At 37.3% G+C, this 21,789-nt stretch overlaps 1 protein-coding gene across 2 annotated transcripts in view; it reads right to left on the bottom strand.

Moving 5' to 3' along the window:
• DACH1 (dachshund family transcription factor 1) overlaps nucleotides 1-17,142 on the bottom strand; it is a 488,298-nt gene extending 471,156 nt beyond the window's left edge. Inside the window, exon 1 of one of the 2 annotated variants that reach the window (XM_064270052.1) lies at nucleotides 15,850-17,142. In XM_064270052.1, coding sequence (XP_064126122.1) covers nucleotides 15,850-16,688 — 839 coding nt within the window. In that variant the 5' untranslated portion in view covers nucleotides 16,689-17,142. The remainder of the gene's footprint in view (nucleotides 1-15,849) is intronic. The other variant, XM_064270053.1, reaches the window with a different exon arrangement.
• Nucleotides 17,143-21,789: the final 4,647 nt, after the last annotated feature.

The following is a 21,789-nucleotide window of genomic DNA, read 5'->3' as shown; positions in this document are numbered from 1 at the left end:
TTAACTACAGTAAGACAAATGGCATGTATTACTTTGTAATTATGCTGTTTAACTAAACATAATACCAACAATGTGTATAACAAGGGTTGGCAACCTACAGTGAGCACATGCACACATACACACACACTCGCATTCACACTCACACACACACTCCCAGTGTTGCATAAGATTCCATTTTGAATAGCCCAGACTGGCTCACTTCTAGGTCAAATTTACGTCTGGGTTTGCCAAGCACTTATATTTCCTATACTATTTTGGAGGGAAAAATTTACAGTTTTTTTATAGGGTATAAGCCCTCCTTTCCTAAGGTCCATCCCTCAGCCAAGTGTTGCTTTGTAGCTCTCTACTGGCTATTCGCTATCCCACTATATTCTATTAATAAATAATTAAGGGTAGAAAGCTAACAGGGGAAGAAGGTATGACCATCCCCTGAGAGAGTCCCACTTTAGAAAAGAGCGTTACTTAGCACCTGCTCCCCCTTCCCTTCCATTCAGTCTGCTTCTGAGAGCTCCAAGGCCGGCAATCTTAACTCTAGTAGCCTCAACTATGCATTTTCCTTTTGACTTGGTAGAGATTCCTCACAACACTGTGACTTCAGGGCATGTGACCCGCTAATAGCTCTCCCCAACCCCCATTCTCCTCAAAAAGAATAAACAGTTTTCCACTTTCCTGCCCGTCCCCCACCCACCACTATGAAGGCATTAAATGAGCACTCAATAATCTACCAGTAAAAGTTTGACAACCACATATTAGAATGATTATGCAGTTCAAGAATGTTGAGGAATATTACTTATTTCACTATATATGGGCTGTATAAATTGTGAATTGCTTTGATTAAAAAAAAATTCAGGCTTACTTAAGCCCATTTATATAGTTTCTGTTCAAAAGTATACTATCAGCTCTACCTCTGATTTATTCTGACAAGTGACTCCTTTAGAATATGCTGAATGAACGCACAATTTTTAAGCTGAAAACTGTTCCAATAAGTCAAGCCTTAAAATAAAACAAAGGACAAGATCATTTGCAAAATATATGAATGTTTTTATAATCCTCCCAGGAGCTGCTGTGCCACCTGTCCTTATTACCAAATCAACAATGTCAAATATGCCAACAAGCTTAGCTACTGAACTGGTTCAAAAGAAATGCTCTGCGTGTGTATGTGTGCATTTGTGCTGTGATACTGAGTTTGTAAGTATGCTGGCAATCACATATCAAAACCAGAAATCTTTACTGTAAAGCTCCAGGTAGAAACTGTGCAATATAAGAATGACATCAGTAAGGGAAAAATGAATCTAGGATCTGGAGTTCTTTTTCTCATCGGACCTTTGCTGTTGGTCATCTAAACCTTTTCTTTAAAAACTTCTCTATTAATAGAGATTAGTTAAAAGCAAGTCACTTCTTTTAATTTAGATTTTTGTTTCAACACTTTGGCTGAATTAGCATTTTGATAATAATATATTCAAGAAAGTTAAAATTTCATGTTTATAATACAGTATATAATCTATAACTTACACTTAGTGTATTGCATTATACTTGGAATTACCGCATTATTTACCAATTAATTTAGAAGTAAATCCCATTCTTGAAATAAAACTTCACCTGTTAGTAATGACTTAAGAGAATTTTTCCTTTTCCTTTAGCTAATTACATTTCCTTAGTACCAGTTTTATAAATAGGATAAGACACTCCAGGGAAAATATTGAGTTTCTGGTTATTGAAATAATTCACCCTTTGGACTTGTGAGCCACAAAGCACCTGAAGCTTAGCAAATCCCATCATAGCACATAGTCTTCACATTTCTGCCCTCCTAATATTGCTAAATTCTTCAATATTGATGAGCAAGCAACAGTTGATATCATAGCCCATTGAATACAGTACTGCCATTAAGCGCATGCTGATATTAAGTAAAGAATTCAAACTTATTTTTAACTTGGAAGCACTTGGGATGAGTATTTTTAGTTTGAGACCTTAAACGGTCTTAATACTGTCTTGAATAATTTTGTTGTAAAATGAATATGTAGTCTAGTAATTCTCCGTGGGCTTCTGCATTGGTTTCAAAGGTGAGTGTACAATCTCTGCCTAGTTAAACTACACATTTACATGGTGAGAGTGCCAATGAGTATGTTACATCAGACATTCCTGGAAGCTGTCTGGCCAATAGGAGTGATTTGAAACGGTTTCCTAATCACTGTTGAAATCACTGATAGTACTGTCTGTCCACACTATGACAGACAAAAGCTGAAATGTATTAAACATAGCAATCCATCATCCTGCAGATGGGAAGCAGGAGCCAGCCGAGTTCAGAGGCAGTGACTACCCGCTGCTTAACAAAGGCTGGAGTCCTGACAGTTCAGTCCCTTCCTAGCTCCTCACTGCCACCTCTCCATCTAAGATGAATGACTGTAATCAATGAGGGGGAAAGCCTGCTGAGGACCTCAAATTCAAACACTGTTACATTTAAAGTGCTGCTTTTTTTTTCCTAATCAGAACTGTTGCTTAAACAGTTTTCTCTAAATAGAAGATGATATTTACAGGAATGAATAAATGAAAGTAAAAAAAGAAATACAGATTCAAGAAAGCTTATCCATAGAAAACACTGCACTGGTGTACTATTAAGTTTGGAGAACTAGCTTTGAAATAGAGCTATAATATCAACTCGGGGGAAGTTAGGTCACCATTAAGGAAGTTTACATTGTTTGAAGCAACTTAATAGTGATGTTCTCTTTGAATGACTGAGGGATTACTATTTATTTTTAAATAAGCACCAAACAGAAATGAAATGCTATTTGTTAAAATTCATTTTGCATACTTGTTTCTAATGGGGACATAAGAGTCACAAAATAGCCAACGGAAAATAAATACCTTAACTGCTAACAGCGCATTAACAAAGTATAGAAACGAAAGACACTTTTCTTTGGATTTCAGCCTTGTCATTTCCAATTTTCTGCTCCTTGGACATGCTTGTATTCAAATTCTGGAACATCTATTCAGCATATCAATCCTAATTAGACAATCTGGGTCTGGAAAGGATGAGAGCTGGGTCATTTGCATAATTTAATCATAAATACTCAGTGATACATATTTCCAAATGCATTTGTACAATTATCTTTTCATCCTTGGGGCAATGGTATTAATATGATTAGGCAATATTTCTGGAAAAAACAGACAAGTATGCACTCTTTTTAACTGCAGCTTAGGGCGATATGAAAAATTAATTAATTTCTGAAGAAAATCAATTTCTCTACGTGACCACATTAGACATTGCTAAACCAAGACTCAGAAACCTCTCTCAATCAGAACGTTTCATCAGGCTCTTCTAAATTCCGATTAGTATATGAACAATTCAATAGAAAAACTGGTCATGTATCAAAGGACATCTTAAATTGGAAGAATCTTTCTACCTACTTTCTTTTTCTGATATACCCCTCTGTTCTACTTTAATTCATTGTTATTTAACTAGTCAATGAGAAGTCTGTGCTTTCGGTGTGAACTCATCTTGAGTGATCTTTTATTAATGTACATTAACCAATTTCAAGGACAATAGGATAAGGTTACTTCTGAAATCCTTTCCTAAGAAATGGATTTATATCAATCTAAAATCATTTTAATTCACAGGAGGCTGTTTATTTATGAAAAAAATAGATAAACCAAGTCGTTATAAAGAGTATCATTGTCATCAGAAAAACAAAGTAGCATACTTAATAGAGATGTAAGAACCCAGGTGGCTAATCTGATTTTTTAAAAAGAGATTCTGCTTTGTATGTTAATTAGTACAAGAGAAAGAAGTCACATTTGTGAGTTTAAATGCACTATTCTTTTCAATCAAATGAAAAAGTAGAAATTACTGCATGCAAAATATTATTCATTTAATTTGCATAAAGGTGCTTGAACAAATTTTTGATTCTAACAAGCTCATTTTTCATGCGTTTTGTCTTTCATCCTAATCTAGCATCTGTCATTCCTTTTTGAAGTTATTATCGGCCCAATTCCCTCTTGGACATGGTTGCTGGGTGACCGGTATCTTAGCACCCACTTTGACAGGAACAGATGTGAATCTGATCAAGAGATTTCCCAAGAGTACCTGAAATCACAAACAACTTTTGTGAAAAACAAACAGCATCCCTGTCATGGGCCCTTATTTAACTCACTCCCCCCAAAAAAGAGCAAGAAAGTTTACTCTGGATCAAATACACCATTTTAACTTTTTCCCCTAAACTTAAAATAAAAAACCATTAAAAAAAAAAAACTATTTTCACACTGCTGAATTTGAGGAATCCAATATAAATATCAACAGCTCCAAAACCCAGAGTTTGTTCTTGTTTTGCTGGGATTTTTATAGGCGAGTTTCCTGAAAAAGTGTTTACATGTCAGGACAAATTTATTTTTTCAAAAAGGGCGTTATTATGAAGATAATTTAGATAACAAGATTATTAAGAAAATAAAATTTAGTTTGGTGTCTGAAGGCTTCCTGTTTTGACTATCAAGTGGAATTCTGTGCAATATTAGGGATTACTCTACTTATAGAGAAATACCTACAGTATAAAAGTTCCATCTGTCCTTTCATGCATTTTAGAGCAATATTTTTTAATGTGATTTTTTTTTTTTTCCCCAATTCACATGGTGTACCATCAATCATTACTGGAAATAGAGCTGCAAAGTGCCACTGGAAGACAAAAAAAGGTCAAACAAACTTCATAATATCACCATTACAAAAGTCAGAATAGGTTGCCTTTCCTGAACTGAATTTTTTTAATGACCTGCATAATGCGCTTGAGTCCTCTGGTCTACCTCCTTTGCTTTCTTCTGTCATATTTAGAGAAAGGGGAAGCAATGGCCATGTTAAACCTCTATGAAACTTGTCGGAGTAAGCTTTTCAATTAAATAATCAAATATTGATATTTTGTAAACATGGCATCAAAATATTATTCGGAAGCATCTAAATAAACTAATTTTTCAGTTTCAGTCAAATGGTTAGTGTCAACAAAAGGCAGAAAAGTTACTACCTTGCAGTGAAAGTTTTTCTTTTTAACTACGATAACAGCCAATAAAAAGAATAAAGCAACATATGACTAAACTTCTAAATAGTTTCTCCTTGATGATTATGACTCATGATAAACAAGTGGTACAACTTTCATTAGACATTTCAATGTTTTTCCTGTACTCCAAGAAGAATTGATTTAATATGATCATCCTTATTAGTATTTTGTATGTTTGGTTATTGTACAGAAATAACCAATAATAGCTTATCCAAGTAACTTTTTCCAATGTTAAAAGAAAAAGAAGTGAAAGGTCTTTGTATTTTTTTTTTTTTAATGTGGAAAGGAATTTATTAAAACTTAAATTCCAAATCCAATCATGGAATTACTTAACAGTCATAACTGTAATAGCATATATGTTGGGGTGTGTATACGTGTGTGTGTGTGTGTGTGTGTGTTGCTTTCCCATTTATAATGTATTTTCATGGATGTAAGAGTGAGCATGTCTCACTGTATAGAGAAGTAGGTCCCTAATCTGTCATCTAACGGTGATACATATAACACTGTCAGGTAGAAGCAAAGAGATTATTATGTCTCTAAGTACTTTATATCAGTTATGCATTTGGACATATATAATACAGCACTTTTATTTTCAAGAAATTAAGCAAACTACTACACTCCTAAATTCTTCTTTATTTTGAGCATACAATTACCTTCAGTTTTCCAACTTAGTTCACTCCACATGACAAGTGAATCCAACTAAAATAGAAATATTTTTTATGCATTAAATTTATCACCTTCATTTGTTATTATTAGTGGCCAAGAAGACACTTCTGGAAACTGCTCTGGATGATTTAAATAAAAATAAGAAATATAATCATTTAAAATGTGAGCCTAAGAAAAAATCAAATATATTCACGTAAAAAAAAAAAAAAAAAGTCCTTATTCTGAAATTCCATCATAAGGGAAAATTCTAAAAATAAGTTTCTTTCTCTAATTGGGCTGATCTGTTGGTGGAGAAAAAAAATCGTTTTTTAAAAAAGGACAAAATAAATGTTTTCAAATCCAAGTAAATAAATTCTTGTTTAAAATCCTTAAATCTAGGACGCAAGGGCCTATCTATAGAAAACAGCACCTAGAGCAGTAAGATTTAAATAACTGAATGATCTCTCACAGCTGGCAGTGGAAACTCGATGGCCAATAGACACTGCTCATTAGCGCCCCCTCCTCAAGCGGTACCCAGGGCACGCACCCTACCTGCCATACCTTAGTTATGCCTCTGCTAGGATGTATATTTAATAGGTAGGTAATTTGGTTTTAAAATTGACATCTTAATAACATGAGAAAACATGAATAGCTGCAAAATTTTGATGGCACTTCGACTTAACTGTGAAATGACATTGATGAATAATATTAAAGAAAAAATTCCTGAGACTATCTCTCACTAAATTTGGTAGCCAAACAGGTGTTAAGAGAAAGAAAAACCAAATTTGACCCAGAAGGCTCCAATATTAAGGTTTGAATTGGGATCAGTTCATTCCTTTCCCATGGGGTAACTTGTATAAATGTAATTCTATGGTTTCATAAAAGCAGGTCAAGTTTCTATCCCTGGGGGTCTTCTGGCAATTTGAAGCATGGAAGCACTGTTCCTGGCTACAAGTTCAAATCTGCATGTGCTGTCATTGGTGTGAAGGGAAAAAGTCAATGAACAGCAGACATATATTCATCTGTGATTATCATGCATACTTGTCAGAGGGTTCTTAGGCAGATAAGAATAAAGGTGTCAGAGCTCCCAAGTCATAAAGTGTTTTGAAATAATTTTTAACTACATATACTCTTTTCCTTTTAAAATACATGCAGATCAAACGATGCAAAAAGTAGTGTTATATATGTTTATTTTTATTTAGGTAACTAAATGCAAAGATGAACCTCTTACCAAATGCCATTTTATATTGATTACATAAAGTTTTTTTTTTTTAATTCTGTAAGATTTAGATGAGGCAGAAAGTTTTAAGTAGTCACTATTTTATAAGCGTCTTCCTACTTTGCAAAAAAATGCAAGCACGCTTGCACTTTTACCGATGACGTAATGACTTGACAAATGCCATGGAGTGATTGAGAAAGTAATTGATTTCAATTTAACTGGACATCTACCAGGTGTTTTCAAAGACAATTACAGCCCACTGGAAGAAATGGTAATACACATCTCCTTATGTAGACCTGCAGATTAACCCAGTGACCTCATTCCTAACTCATCTCATTGATGGCAAGGCTTTTAGAAGAGCAGTCTTTTTTTTTTAAGGTTATAAAATTGTTTTCTTATCATTTTATCCACTGATTTTAAATGATACGCTTGCTCTAAAGTGCAAGAAGCAATGAAATAAACCAATAAAAGAAATGGGACAATGACATCAAGCACATCAAGAGCTATTCAATAATGCAGAGGTTCTAGTACCCAAGAGTTTAATATTTCTTACGTATAAAACAGTCTCATATATGTAAAAAAAAAAAAAACTGCATAAAAAATTAAAAGCACATTTTAGTTATCATGAAAAGAAAGGATTGGGAAAATTAGGCTAAGTTTTCAATCTCTCTTCTAATAACCCTATAAATCATGTATTATATTTTAAAATATTTAAGGGTAAATTGCTTCTTTTACCCTAATATTAATTTTAACATTTTTTTCTATTGTCATTCATTAAAGTAGAAACTGTTTTGCATGAGTTATTCTATGTTTCTATGAATTACAGGAAGCAAAATTAAAGCCAATTTGATTGGTAAGATTTTTGTCCTGTGGTCCTACGTCCTACAGGCCTGTGCGTGTATGTGTGTGAATCGGCACATGTATATGCATGTGTGTGAATCGGCACATGTATATGCGTGTGTGTGTATATATATGCATATATGTGGCTTTATACATATACATATATGCATATAATACATGTGTGTAAGTGTATAGACTTTTCTACTGAAAGTAATATAATTATTTAAAGCATAAATATATAGACAAAATGGGCTAAAGTTTATAGAAATAAAAAATACCCCCATAGATAGCTCTAAAATCCTGATAAAAAATTTACACTTGTTGCACACACTAGAACATCCATTCTTAATGAGATGCTAGTGATAATATGTCTGTAACTTACGTTCCAAATTATTCCTTTAAAACACCAAGGCTCTATTACATTAGAATTGTTTAATTTTTGAATTGCCTAACTTAAGAAATAAGTATCATTTCTAAGAATTAAAGAAAAATCAGCGATTTCAAACATAAAGTGGGAATTAATACTGTTGAATGAATGTATCAGTACATTTTAGCCAAACTGTGAGGAAGTTTTAAAATTTGTGATACCTTCAGTGATTTACCTTGTTTATATACAAAGGAAATATTTTTAAAATACATCCCATTAGAAACTAAATATGAGTTAAAAATACTGTTGCTATGATTAAAATTCCAGGATACAATCAGACTAAGATTTTAACAAAATATTTCAGCTGCCTGATTATTGAAGATTACGAAGTATTTCTTGAGTAAAATATTTTATCTTCATCACCTTTTCTTAAGAAATGACCAGTATCTCTTAAGTTGAATTAGCAATTATTTACTGCAAATGCTTTCCACATGCTCCTACAATTTCAACCAGTATACTTTCTTTCCTAAGATATGCTTTGTCCTTGAGGAGAAGTAGAGTTATTTTTCTTGCTATGACTGGAAGGGTAGTCTCGCTATTTAGAAACATTTGATACCATATAAATTCAAAGATAAGTTACTTTATGACCTTTTAACACTTTATGTTTCTCTCTCCATTTGTTTATACTAAGAAAAGGAAAACATTCTTTAAATAGTCAGTGTTACTAACCAAAAGTAACCAATATAATATGGGGCTTATTTCAATATTTGCTTTATGAAAATCATGCTCTAAAAGTATATCTAATTTTTGTCAAAAAATATGTTATCTTCACAATCCACTGCACAATTCTTATAATTCTACTTACACTTACATATATACTCTTCGAATCAGAGTAAATAATTTTGACTTCCTACCAGAACCATATAATGAATTCATCTTTTAAAATAATATGCTTTAGATAATTAAGGTCCTTTTTTAAAATCATTACTCTCCATAACTTTTTTTTTAAAGCAATTGGTTATTCAGTGTGTAGCTGTGCTGCAGTACTAGACACTTCAATATACTTATAACCTATATATATATATATATAAATATATATATATACATGACCAATGAAACAATGACTTATAGTGAGTTTTCTAGTTTAATATGTTGTCTGACAACTTTCCCTTGTGTCACATATATTTAAGGTGCGGAAGTATCCCAGGTTGACATTCTGGATCAACACCAAGCCAACTGGATCAGAAAGCAACAGGGCCACACCTCTGACAAAATTCAATCATTGGCTAATTCAGTATACAATTTGGAAAAATCTAAAGATAAATATTTTTCTAATAGGTAAATTAAACTCATGTCAGAATTCACGAAAAAAAAAATTAAAATGTACCTGGTTCAAGGTCCTTGATTTGGACCAAGTGGTGATCTGGGTCATTCTCTATAAACGATTTGACTTTTTTTTTAATTAGACATTTATCTGCTATTTTATTCAGCTAATTTTAATACCATCATTAAGTTGAAAAACTATGTGTTTTCACTGGTTTATTGTCTGACTAACTCACACTGGGTTGAAAATTCTGTTCATAGTCATTTGCACATTCAAACACAGTCATGAACTGTCTGCAGAGAGCAGCAAGAGACACTCTTCAAAAAATTCTTAGGTACTTCTTAAAGTAAATAGCATTGTTGCATAAAAATACAGTGACTTCCAGTTAATCTAATAATAGCTAGTTGCTAGACCAAATGTAAATATCTTATCTTTGGTACTCATGTTTTCAAAAGAAATAATTTGGTAAAGTAACTGTTCTAATGAAGTCATTCCTGTTCTGTGATGTAAGCTAGAAAGCAAATTTCAGCTAGAAAAACTTGTTTGAAAAGACAGCTACTGTAGGGAAAAAAAAAAAAAAAACTTTTAACAAGAAATATTTCTGGCAGGTTGAGGAAAAGAAAAGAATGTGAGAACAACACAGGCTCACTATGAGCCCTTGCTATGCCTCAGATATGTATCTGTGCAGATAGAGCGCCTTTAATATTATATTTATCTAAGCTCCATAAAGTAGATTTTTAATTCGGGGTTCCCTTCATTAAGAAAATTAATTACTGAGAAAACAAAATATAATGGAAAGGGGGCTTCTTACTACAGTCTTAAAGCCTGAAAATATAAACAGAAATTTATTCTCAACTAAAATATTTAACCTGCAGCATTTAGACAAGGAAAAAAACATATATATATATATATATAAACTGACCAATCACAAAGCATTACCTTACTTAAGAGAATGACGCAAGCTAAGGTCATTCTATTTTTATAACTATTTCAACATAAAATGATAAAACACTATTTTAATTACATTTTTAAATACCCAAATAGTTAAGATCAATTTTTATATTTCCTGTCCTTTTTAAAGGTACACAACGATGTGACTTTTTTTTGGGGGGGGTGAATAATCTGAAAAAGGAAATCCTTGAAAAACTAAAATTCAGATAGTTTAACTATTTTAAAGAACCAAGTAACAAAACCCTTAATATCTGCGTGTTTAATAAACTCTGAAAGACTCACCTGTACCTACTTAGAAGGCATACTGTAAACTAATTTCTCCAGACAAGGATTCAAAGGAAGACAGTTTACAACCTGTGAGAGTTGCATTTCGTATTATATTTTGCAGTACTTGTGTTCTATGTTGCGAATACAACGCAATTTAAATGATTATTTTACTTGATTGACAAAGGCAATTGTATGAAACAATTTAGTAGAATAACTTGGAAAGATAATATAATACTAATTGAGAGTCAAAGCACAAATTGTTCTTAAATAACAACTACTAGGTTGCACATTAAGCTAATTCACAAATGCTACTTACATCCAAAAACAAAGCATCGAATGAGAAACAATAAAGCATGTTATATTTTCTTGTGCTGGTGAATCACACATAGTAAATCGCCAAAGAGAAGAGTGATTTATGTTCAAATCCAGCCAAGACTTTAATCAATATTGGGTGTCACATCTCAGGGGGCTGGGGAGGTACTGAAGAAAAAAGAGGGTGGCTAATATTTGTTTCAGTAACTTACATGCAATTTCCGTGAAATTCAATACATTAAACAAAAAATAACAGCAGATTTGGACTAATAAAAGATTTGAAAATTCCGTACCAAAAGCTAATACTTAGAATTGTGTGTAAGGGAATTCTGAAAAATTTGCCTGTCCTGTAGCTTCTTCTATATAATATTTGAAGCTACACAAGGTAAAATATCATATCTGTGAATCAAATTTCACGCTTCAGGGCATTAAGTAATAATCTATGGAGGTCAGAAGGTAGGTAAATCACCTTCTAACTATGTATACTTTTTTACAATAATGGCTAATATATTATTGGAGACTAACTCCAACAAAAACAACAGGTTTGAAAGACATCCAAATAACTCAAGAATTTGTGCTCTGCAATATAATTTCATTGAACAAGGTAAATCCTAGGTTAAGATATTCTTATATTTTATTCATATACTAGTTATTAAACTATAATTTGCTAACAATTGAAAAACATGGAAATTAGTAAAATGAAACCTAAACTTGCATAGTTTAAGCTTTACTCTTCTAATTATGATATATTCCTTCTTGAAGTTATAAAAGGAAACACTAGGTTTTATAAGAACCATTAATCTACTATCATGCAAAAACTTCAGAAGCATAGCCTCTTCTTCATTTGAAGTAATTACTGGATTTTTCTGTGCGAAGTATCATAAGTGTTAAAAGTGAATCTATATTCATTTTAAAACTTTCTATATCTATGCCATTAAAAAGCATGCGATGGAGGAAATGTTAAATAAATATAGACTGGTTCAGTGTGCCATCTTATTAAAGCTAGTTAAAAAAAAAAAAAAAAACTCCTAATAAATAAATAGAACCAAGAGTTGGAAAATATGCTGTGCGTCTTGTCTTAAAATTTCACTCATGTACATCTGCAGAAACATAGAAGGCTTGGGAAGTCTTGTAATATGCTATCCATGGATGTTAGCTTTTAAGACAAAAGAGTATTATCTGTGAATATATTATGTACGCATAAAATGTCTGATAAAACTAACTGAAATTTATTTAAGTTAACATGCAACAAATCTAAAACTACATTAGATCTAAGTCACAGTCTGGTTTGAAAGATCCTGAAGCAGAAATAATGTCCCAACAGTATTCAAAGACAGAAGAATTTTAGATAAAACAATAGGACAGAGTCACTCTATATTACCTGAGTTCACACAAAATTGAACCCTAACTCAGATCTACAAACAAGCCATTGATTTATACAAACAGTGACTTGACCATGTACATAATTACTTTTCTTATTTTTGTTGTTGTTTAATGATTGCCAGTTAATTAACTGACCTCTATTGCAACAACCAAGTTCATGCAACTAATGTTTAGTTTAAAAAATAAAATTGGAGGAAACAGATCAAGGTTAGACTTTGTCCTTTGACAACTTTTAAATACATTTCCTTTCATGTTTTGAGATCCTTACTTTTAGCTTTCCTATCTGGCAGGTGATATTCTCTTTTTCATTCATCTCTTTGTGGTAATGACAGATGGTTTCAGCATTTATCCTAGTTTTCATAGCTAGCATATTGATGCAATAGCCCCAAGCAAATTAATTCCACTTTAAGGTTTGCTACAAACTTACTGAGCCACTTTAAGCAAGTTTCTGAACCTTTCTTTCTTTAGCATAATTTTTGTTCCTCAGACTCCCTGATATCTAGAAGAATGTCTGGTAAATGCAATTGTGAGACATAACTAGATATATTTTGGAAAAAAATTATGTATGTTCAGATTTAAGGTTTCTTGTACACCATATATTATTCTATGTGGTTTGCCTTTTTGCACAGTTTCTCTTATCCACTACATAAATTATTCCCTTTGATAGTCTCTTAAGTAGCCAGAGGAGAAAGAACAAGAGTGAAAGAAATCAATATATCTAGATGAATGAAAAAAGCTCTTAATAGCAAAGGCATAAACTGGACTTGAATGACAAAAGTAACTTTAGTTCCGTAAGTTCAAGATTCAAAACATTTTAATTTATTGCTTTTGAAGTTAGAGAATAAAACAAAAATACTTGTAATTGACATTAAAACAGAGTAGTACCTTAAGATGCATTATAAGTTTTCTATTTCTCAGATGAGTGGCAGAGCTAGGAAAACCTAGGTACATACCTGCAACTGTACACCTTCTAAGGTTAATAACTACAATATCTGCATATAATTAAGTTTGAGTAAGCTGTGTAGTCATAAAAGATCCAAAGGCCATAGTAAATAAAAAAATTTACTATATTTTAACTTAAAAATAATCTGAAATAGACTTTTAAAACAACACATTTACTTGCAAAGTATTAAGACCAGGTGATTGAAATATAATTCGTTAATTAGTGTAGTGATGAGATATGAGATATTTTTGAAGGGTAAACTGTTCTACTGTGTTTAACTTGTCTTGGTTCTGTAAATTTAAAATCAAGAGCTATCGTTAATCTCAGATTTAAAAAGAAAGCTTACATAAAAAAAAAACTAGTTAATAACTTTGAAAATATACTACAACGATGTGAGGAGAACTTAAATTCCAAAGTCTTGATACAAAATTTCAGGGAAAAAAAGGAAAAGAATAATCATAAGAGGTGTAACGCTACCTGTTTTACTTTGATTACAACGTTGCATTCATTGAAGGAAGTTTCTCGAGCAATGTTTTTGCATATATGGAATGGTCATTGATTATTACAGTACTGTGTGTGCTGTAAGAAACACACAAAGAGGATGCAAGGACAGAGCGAACGTTCGATTACTAAAGAGAAAAACGCACTTCACCAATTCACTACATACACAGACAATTTTATAACACCCATATCTGAACTGGTTTTCAAATTTCAGCTACCATCCTTTATATAACAACTTCCTAAGAATTTTCTGCCCCGATTCAACTAGTTTTAATATAGATTTTCGGCATTTTATCTTCTGGACGTTTAAAGTATTCCAATTATCTGAGTAAATGACGTTTAGTCATCAAGATTTCCCGCAATCTTCACTGCCACCTGTCTATACATTTGGGCGCGCGCGTACACACACACACACACACACACACACGATTCACACAAAGATAGAAATGAAGATTCAAAACTCAGACACACACCCATGCCCCATTTGCGAAGAATGGCAAACAAATAAGAGAAGAAGTTCCTGGCTAGGTCAGATGGTTTGATGTTGGCATCTTTTTCGCCTTACACCCTTCCGGGGGCACTAGCCAAGAGATTTTTTTCTAAAGAATAAATAGTTCTGAGCTTGTTCACCCCTGTTTCCTTCTGCTTTTGTCCTACCCCTCTTTCCTTCCCATCCCAGGTTCCCTAACTCTACTTGGAGCACCCAGTCTAAAAATGTAAAACCTAATTGCTTCTTCCTGTCTTTAAACTTATTTGAAGAGCACCGAAAACCCCGCACAAATTTTTGCGCGCAGTCCCCTTGCGCCCGCTTAAGGGCTCCAACTTTCCCTACTCGTTCTCCCCGGCATCTCTAAACTTTTCGCTCTGCGTTCTCTGCAGTCAACGGTGGGACAAGACGGAACTGGGGTGAAATGAGCATTTCTACCCCGAAACTGACGAATTGCCCCACTCCCGCCCCCTCTCGGTAGGTCCTCCCCCACTGAGCATTCATTAGCATAAAACTAGTCCTGCCCGGGATCCAGTCCGGCGACTTCCCGGGTGCGCGCGCGTGGCCAGGCTGAGGAGGTGACGGCACCGAGGATTCAGGGCCGCAGAGCATCCGACTGCAAAGCCTGCACCTGCTCTTTGGGAGACCGACTAACCTTAGAAATAAATAAATAAATAAATACATAAAACTTTGGAAAGAGAGAAAGCAAGCGAGCGAGCTGTGGTCTTCCTCCTTTCCCACCCAGGCTACCAAGAGTCTGGGGCACCCCGTCACCTCCTGTACGGAAGGAACGCCGCTGGTGCCCTCTGATCTGCCTCGGGGCAAACTTACTCCTTTATTGCCTGTGCACACGCATACGCTCACACGCGGACACACGGACACACGCGCGCACACACAGACCCCTCCCCTCGGCGGGCTCCCCTGGGGGCTACGGGAAGAACCCGCTGCGGATCCCCGGGGACTGCTCTGAGCTCCTCGGCCTCGGGCGCCGTTCCCCTCTCGACCTCCAAGTGCCCTCTCCGCTGCGGTCCCACTCGCTCGGCTTCCTCACTGGCCCCTCCCAGAGCGCGTCGCCCGGCTCCTCGAACCCGGCTGAGCCGGGTCACGACCTCCTCCAGCCCCCAGGACGCCGCTCGGCGCCGCCGTCCAGCCCGACTGGTGCCCCGAGCCTTGCCGCGGAAGCCAGGTCCCGGGGAGCGCACGCTCGGACAGCAGCGCCAAGAGGGTCCCCAGACGCCAGCGCGTCCCGAGACAGGGGCTGTGGCTCCCAGAAAAGCGCGGCCTTTCCCCTTCCTACCCACTTCGCCCCGAGGCTTGGGGTTCCCGCATCTCCACAGCAGCCAAGCCCTGGCACCTAGGCCAGCAAGGGGCGGACCGGGCCGGAAGAGCAAGACGTGGGCAGGGTGAGGCGCCAACTTCTCGGGGTCGGGCGCGGCTGCTGAGCCCCGAGAAAGGGGAGGAGAGGGCCGCGCTCTCCGGGGCGCGCGGCTCGCGGGCACGCGGAGCGAGCGGCGCCGGGAAAGGGGTGAGGGAAGGGCGAGGAGGCGGGCAGGAAGGGGCCCCCAGTTCTTTACCTTGCGTTGGTGCAGTCATTGTAGAGGGTCTCGAAGTCCTTCCTGGAGATGAGTTTGCAGCGGTTCACTCCGGGCTGGATGGCGCCCAGTCCCCTCAGGATGCGAACCTGTTCCACATTGCACACCACCGGTGTGATCTCCAGACGCTTCAGCTTGGTGTAGACCGTGTGCAAGCCCCCTACCAAGTGCTTCAGGAACAGGTCGAAAGCCTGGGGCAGGCAGATCAGCTCGCAGCCCTCCACCGTGAAGGAAGCCACTTTGGCCCCCCTCAGATCCACCATTTTGCACTCATTATTCTGGGGGGTGTTTTCCACTGGGGACGGGGTTGAGTACACGGGTTTCCCGGGGAGGGGGCCGCAGCTGCTGCTACTGCTGCTGCTACTGCTGCTGCTGCTGCTGCTGCTGCTGCTGCTGCTGCTGCTGCTGCTCCCGGTGCTCGCGTTGATGGGGGTGCTGGAGGCGCCGCCGCCGCCAGCGCTAATGCTGCCGCCACCGCTGCCGCCGGTGCTTGCGGCCGCCAGGCTGGGGTTGCAGTTGCTGCCGCCGCCGCCGCCGCCGCCGCCGCCACCGCCGCCTCCGTTGCCGCTGCTGCCGCCGCCGCCTCCGCTGCCGCCGCCGCCGCCGCCGATGGAGGTGACTGTGGCCGCCGCCGCCGCCGCTATGGGCTCTGGCCGGAACAGAGTTGGCCCTGAGGCCGCCGGGGGCCCGATGGACGGAGCAGGAGACGAGGTCGCCGAGGAGGTGGAGGTGGTGGTGCCGGAGGAGGAAGCAGACGTGGAGATCGGGGGTTGAGGGGGGACCAGCTGGGTCGGAGGGATCAAAGCCGCCGGCACTGCCATGGTCACATATAAGGGGAAACAGAAGGAGAAGCGAGGGGAAAAGTTGCCACACACCCCGGGGAGGGGAAGGGTAAAAAAGAGGAGAAGGAGCTAGGGGCGGCAACACCAACAACAACAACTCTAGGAGAAAACGAGGAGGAGAAAGGGGAGAGAAGGGGGGAAAAAAGAGATGAGGGTAAGAAAGAGCGAGCGCAGGAGGGGCGAGCGCGAGAGGCACTCTGGAGAGAAACGCACAAAAGTGTCCCGCAAGTCGAAATGCGAGTCCTCTCCGGGGGCTGGGAACGGGGGCTGCTTTGGGGGGGAGGGTCAGGGGCAGGGAGGGTCGGCTGTTGTTGTGTGGGTCCCGCTCTAGTACAAAGTTAAGGATGAAGGTGAAAAGGAGGAGGTTTGAAGGACTTGGGTTCTCCCTGGCAAGTACATTGATCAAAGATTGAGAGGGGAATGACAGAGAGAAAATGAGCTGAAAAGTGCAGGCTGCCGGCTGGACGAGTTGTTGTTGTCACACGGTGCAGAGGGGAGGAGCTCCGGAAACTTGAAATACCCTTTGAAGCCGCAAAAACCTCACTCACTAGTATTAACCCAAATTATCCAACCAGGAACTGGGAGCAGAGACTCCGAGAGCGCGAGACACAGAGGGAGAGCAAGTGTGCGAGAAAGGCAGGAGGGGAGGGGGTGGGTAAGGAAAGAATCTGGGGGAGGGACGAAGAGGAAAAGCCGGGGACACAGGAATAGCGATGGGAAAAGGAGACACCATCTACTTCTCTTCTACTACCGTTAGATCGCATGTCTAATATTCCATTTTGCCCGCGACGACTCGAGTTTTTTTTTTTTTTCCCCAAAAGCTTGCAAGTAGTCTGCTGCCAACATAAAGAGGAGCCAGAGCGCTCCGAGCACTTTTTAAAGGGATTTAGGATATACCTCCTTGCGTTTTGCAATGAGCATAAACGAAAATATATCCCCTCACTTCATGATTGTTAAGAAATTAATACGAAGAAAATTCACGTGTAAGCAAAACGTATGTTTTATACAACTGTTTTGTCTTTTATTTACTTGATTAAAGATAATGAACATTCCAGATAGGACAGTTTTGAAGTTGCGGGGAGCAAAAAAGTCCAAAAATCTCCTAAGAATAATGGAATACTCTGTATTCAATTCCTTATTCTCTAATATTTGTGGAAAGAAACGCTTTTCCATGATGTGGCTCTGTCGGAATACTTCACTTTCGCTCCAAAGGGAGGTCAGAAATGCCTGTTATATCACGTTATATCTAGAGAATTCGAAGAGATCAGGCACCCTTGAAGATTTAGAAAGTAGGAGACGAAAAGACACTGATTTTTCACACCCCAAACTCTATAATTAATTCACCTGTCTTGCATAGTAACCAAGTATCCTTGAGTCCTTTAAGACCCAAGGCTAGTTGCCAGTGTGCTATTTGAATTATATATTTATATATAAGATATATATATGTATATATATCTTATATATATATATAAAAGTATACATTTTGGGAAAGTTTTTTAGTTTATCAGTGTAAATGTGCTTTGTAAATAATAACAAAAACAAAGCTAACTAGTTGACTTGTAAAGGCAGAAAGAATAGCTACATTTAAAAAAATACATCAGGCTGAGTTTAGACTGATTGGCTTCCCTCCTTTCTCTCTCCTTTACATCCCTTTCCTAACCTGTTGCATGGAGGTTTTTATTCAAGGACTTCTGAACAAAGTGATTTGAGCCTAGGTCAAATCAGTTCTCGGCTTTCATCTCTAGGAGTCTTAAATAATTAGGCTTCCAACTTGTCTACACACGTTCAGTAACTTCATGAGATACGAAACAATGTTTTAGCATTTGACATATTTTTAAAATTAACTCTTAGCAGTAAGTGCACAGAATTGGGAAATTTCACAATGAAATTTCTGCCATTTTGCTGTTAAACCATTGTCATAGTTCTCTTTTTCATTTTAATTCCTTAAACTTTTTGAAATTCAGTGCCAACAGGTACAGGAAATATCTACAGAGAGATACACATTCTTGACTAATTTGGGTTTGTGCTAAACTATCTGGGGTCATAGCAGTTATATCAGGTGGCTTTCCTAGGTTATAAGAATTCAGAAAATTGATTGTTGAGGGAAAGTAAATAAACTTCGACAAGGAGAGAGAAATTGTTTGGCCTAGTTAATGTATTTTAACATATACAGAAATAATTCATGTTAATTTTCAGTCTTCATATATTTCCTCAATTAAAAACCTTAATTCTATATGTAACACATCCCATGAAAACACATTGTGTGTGCATATTTTGGAAAATACTGTCTTTTAAAAATAAATAGCACTTACGCAGAAGGAAGAAGGAGAAACTAATTTTTTATTGGAATGGCAAGCACAACTATATTAAAACCTGGAAAAGTTTAAAATGCTAAAGAACAGTTTTATTATTTTAAAGTCTAAACCTACAAATAGAAAAAAAAGAAGGGGGGTGGGGGTAGGGAAGTAAATGCTGAAAATCTGCCCTTACTATTCTCACATTTCCATGAACTCTTACCCAATACCTGCCACATTGGAAAGGCACAGACAGGGATAGGAGTTAATGAATGGAGACCAAGCCATAATTCCACCCTACTTCGAAGCCTTTCCTAATTTTCTACTGCAGAGGAGTCTGCGCCTCTCAGCACGTGCTCCACTCACACGCAGGATTTGGAGCTTTTGCTCCTTCAAGTGTGGGAGTTTTCTGGGACCTCAGGTCTCTCAACCGTTTCAGAGAATCACCACACACTCCTTTAATCAAACAATAGGATTAGAAAAGATGTATAATGCAAATTAAAACACTTAGGGAAAAAACTGTCCAGAATCTTCAAGGTTTCTTTTCGCTTCTTTTCTGAGAAATGTTACCAATGATTAAGGCAAACAATATTTAACAACAGCAGATAAATCAAGAAAGATTTCAAATTTTTACTCTGCGCATTGCATCTTAAGCTTTCAGAGCTTTGTCTTGTTTATTGTTTCACGTTTCTGCTTGTTTCAGGCCCTCTCCCTCCATCTCATCTGCCCCAGTGTTCACTCAATTTGCATAAGCAAAACTCAAAGTACTGTAACTGATATTAGAAAATTCTGCCTGTGTTTTGTGAAGATGTATTGTGCTGAAATCAATAAGACTGTTTAAAATTCAAAGACCTGCAAATCGTTCTGTTTGTCCTTTGATAGGGCCTGTGCTGATTAAAATGCTACCAAGAAAGCTTAATTGCTGCACTAATTAAGAAGTCTTTAATTTCTTTCCTAGGATATCGTTTGAAGCTGAGCTCGTACCAGTTCAGGGAAGGTATTTTCTTCCCTCCCTCTGCCCTCTCTTGGCCCCTCCCCTCCACTCTCCTCCCTCCCCCCTCCCCATATCCGCATGAATGGGAACTAACCGAGAGAGTGGCCTCAGGTCTGACCATAGCTTACTTAACAAAAATTGGCACAGGATGCGGAGTTCAGTGCAGTTGGAAATGCAGTTTTGAGAAAAGCTGTAAGGTTGCAAGAGGCAGTAAGAAAATACAGAGTAGATTTTGCAGCTAAAGTCACGGTGAATACCTGGATAACAACAGGCGCTTCAGCCGGATGATGAGGGCATCCTATTTAGTTTAAAGGAGCAGTGACAGGGAAATGCTTCTATTGAAGCAAGGACACATAAAGTCATATTTTCAAAACCTGTTGTTAAAAAAGAAGAAGAGTAAGTCTGTAAAAAGTGGACTGATAGTTGGGATTTGGTGAGTATCATTTTATTTTATGAGTATAAAAACATGAGTTCTATGGGGATTTATTTTTGACCCTTTTTATAACCCAGAAAGTATAACACTGTAGTACATCCATTCCATTCTTATCTATTGACTTATTTTATTCACTGATTTCTCAAGTGGGGAAACTGACTAAATGATTTCACAAAGCTTTCTCTGTAATCAATAGTCATTTTTTAGGTTTATTCATGGTGCATTATAATTCTGGTAAACGACCACAAAGCAGAAGATTGTAAGAAAGATACAAATATTGACAAAGCCAGGAGAAGTCATTTCTTTAAATCTTCAGGGTCTTGATATAGCAAATGATACTGCTATTAAAACAGAAAAGATTGAAAAGGCATATTTCCTAGAATATGAAAAACTAAAATGATTGAATAACTTAAAGGCAATGCCCATCTGAATGTTTTTTAAATATCTCAAAATTTCCTGAAAGCTTTGAGTATCCTCTTTTATAGCATCATTAAGGGACACAGAAGCAGTTGGGGCATATACAGAAAGGGCAACAAGAAAAAACTCATTGCAATTTTATTCTTTCAATTTTTTTTTCAAGTGCTATTAAAGGCATGCACAGAAAAATACAGATGTATCCTCCAGACGTATACTGAATTCCTTTCAGTGACAGGACAAGGAGATAACATGCTTAATAGATTCAAGGGGAGATTTACCATTCCGAGCACGACGTCACTCTAATTATGTTTACTCTAATTGAAAGCAAGGTTTTTTTGGAATCTGAAATTACTTTCGGAATTTTTTTTTTTTTTTTAAGTAATGCAAGTGGATCAAATGTTGGTCACAAGCATTTCAATCTTTTGAAATGTATCGGAAAATTAAATGAAAAGTAGAGTTTGGTACAAACAATGCCCCAGGGCAAAAAACAACTAACACTAGATTTTCCAATCCAGCCATAACACAAATCAATTTGAGCACACTTCTATGGCCAGACTGCCAGATTGTTATGACTGCTAATTCACTCAATCAAAGAGTGCATTAGCACACCCGGCACAAATAGCTTTAACAATAGAGTGCACTTTTGAACAATTCTAAGATATATCACAACGGAGAAGTAAAGAGGAAGGTCATTTATACATCTGCATATTTACTAAGGGACCCATTTCTGTAATAGAATAGAAGACAGAGATAAACTTCAGGCATAGGTTTATTAAAGAGCTATCAAAGTTTGGCAAATCTAGAAAGATATCAGGGTACCAGTAGTTCACTGACTTTGTTAAATGTTTCTCAGGAGAGAGTCCAAAATTGATGTTTGCACTTCAGTAGTAAATCATTGAAGATGGAGAAATTATGCCAAGTAACTCTCTCAAGCCTTTTTAA

Source organism: Loxodonta africana, chromosome 17 (assembly GCF_030014295.1).
Source record: "Loxodonta africana isolate mLoxAfr1 chromosome 17, mLoxAfr1.hap2, whole genome shotgun sequence".
Classification (NCBI taxonomy): domain Eukaryota; kingdom Metazoa; phylum Chordata; class Mammalia; order Proboscidea; family Elephantidae; genus Loxodonta; species Loxodonta africana.
This window is presented reverse-complemented; position numbering and strand designations above follow the sequence as displayed.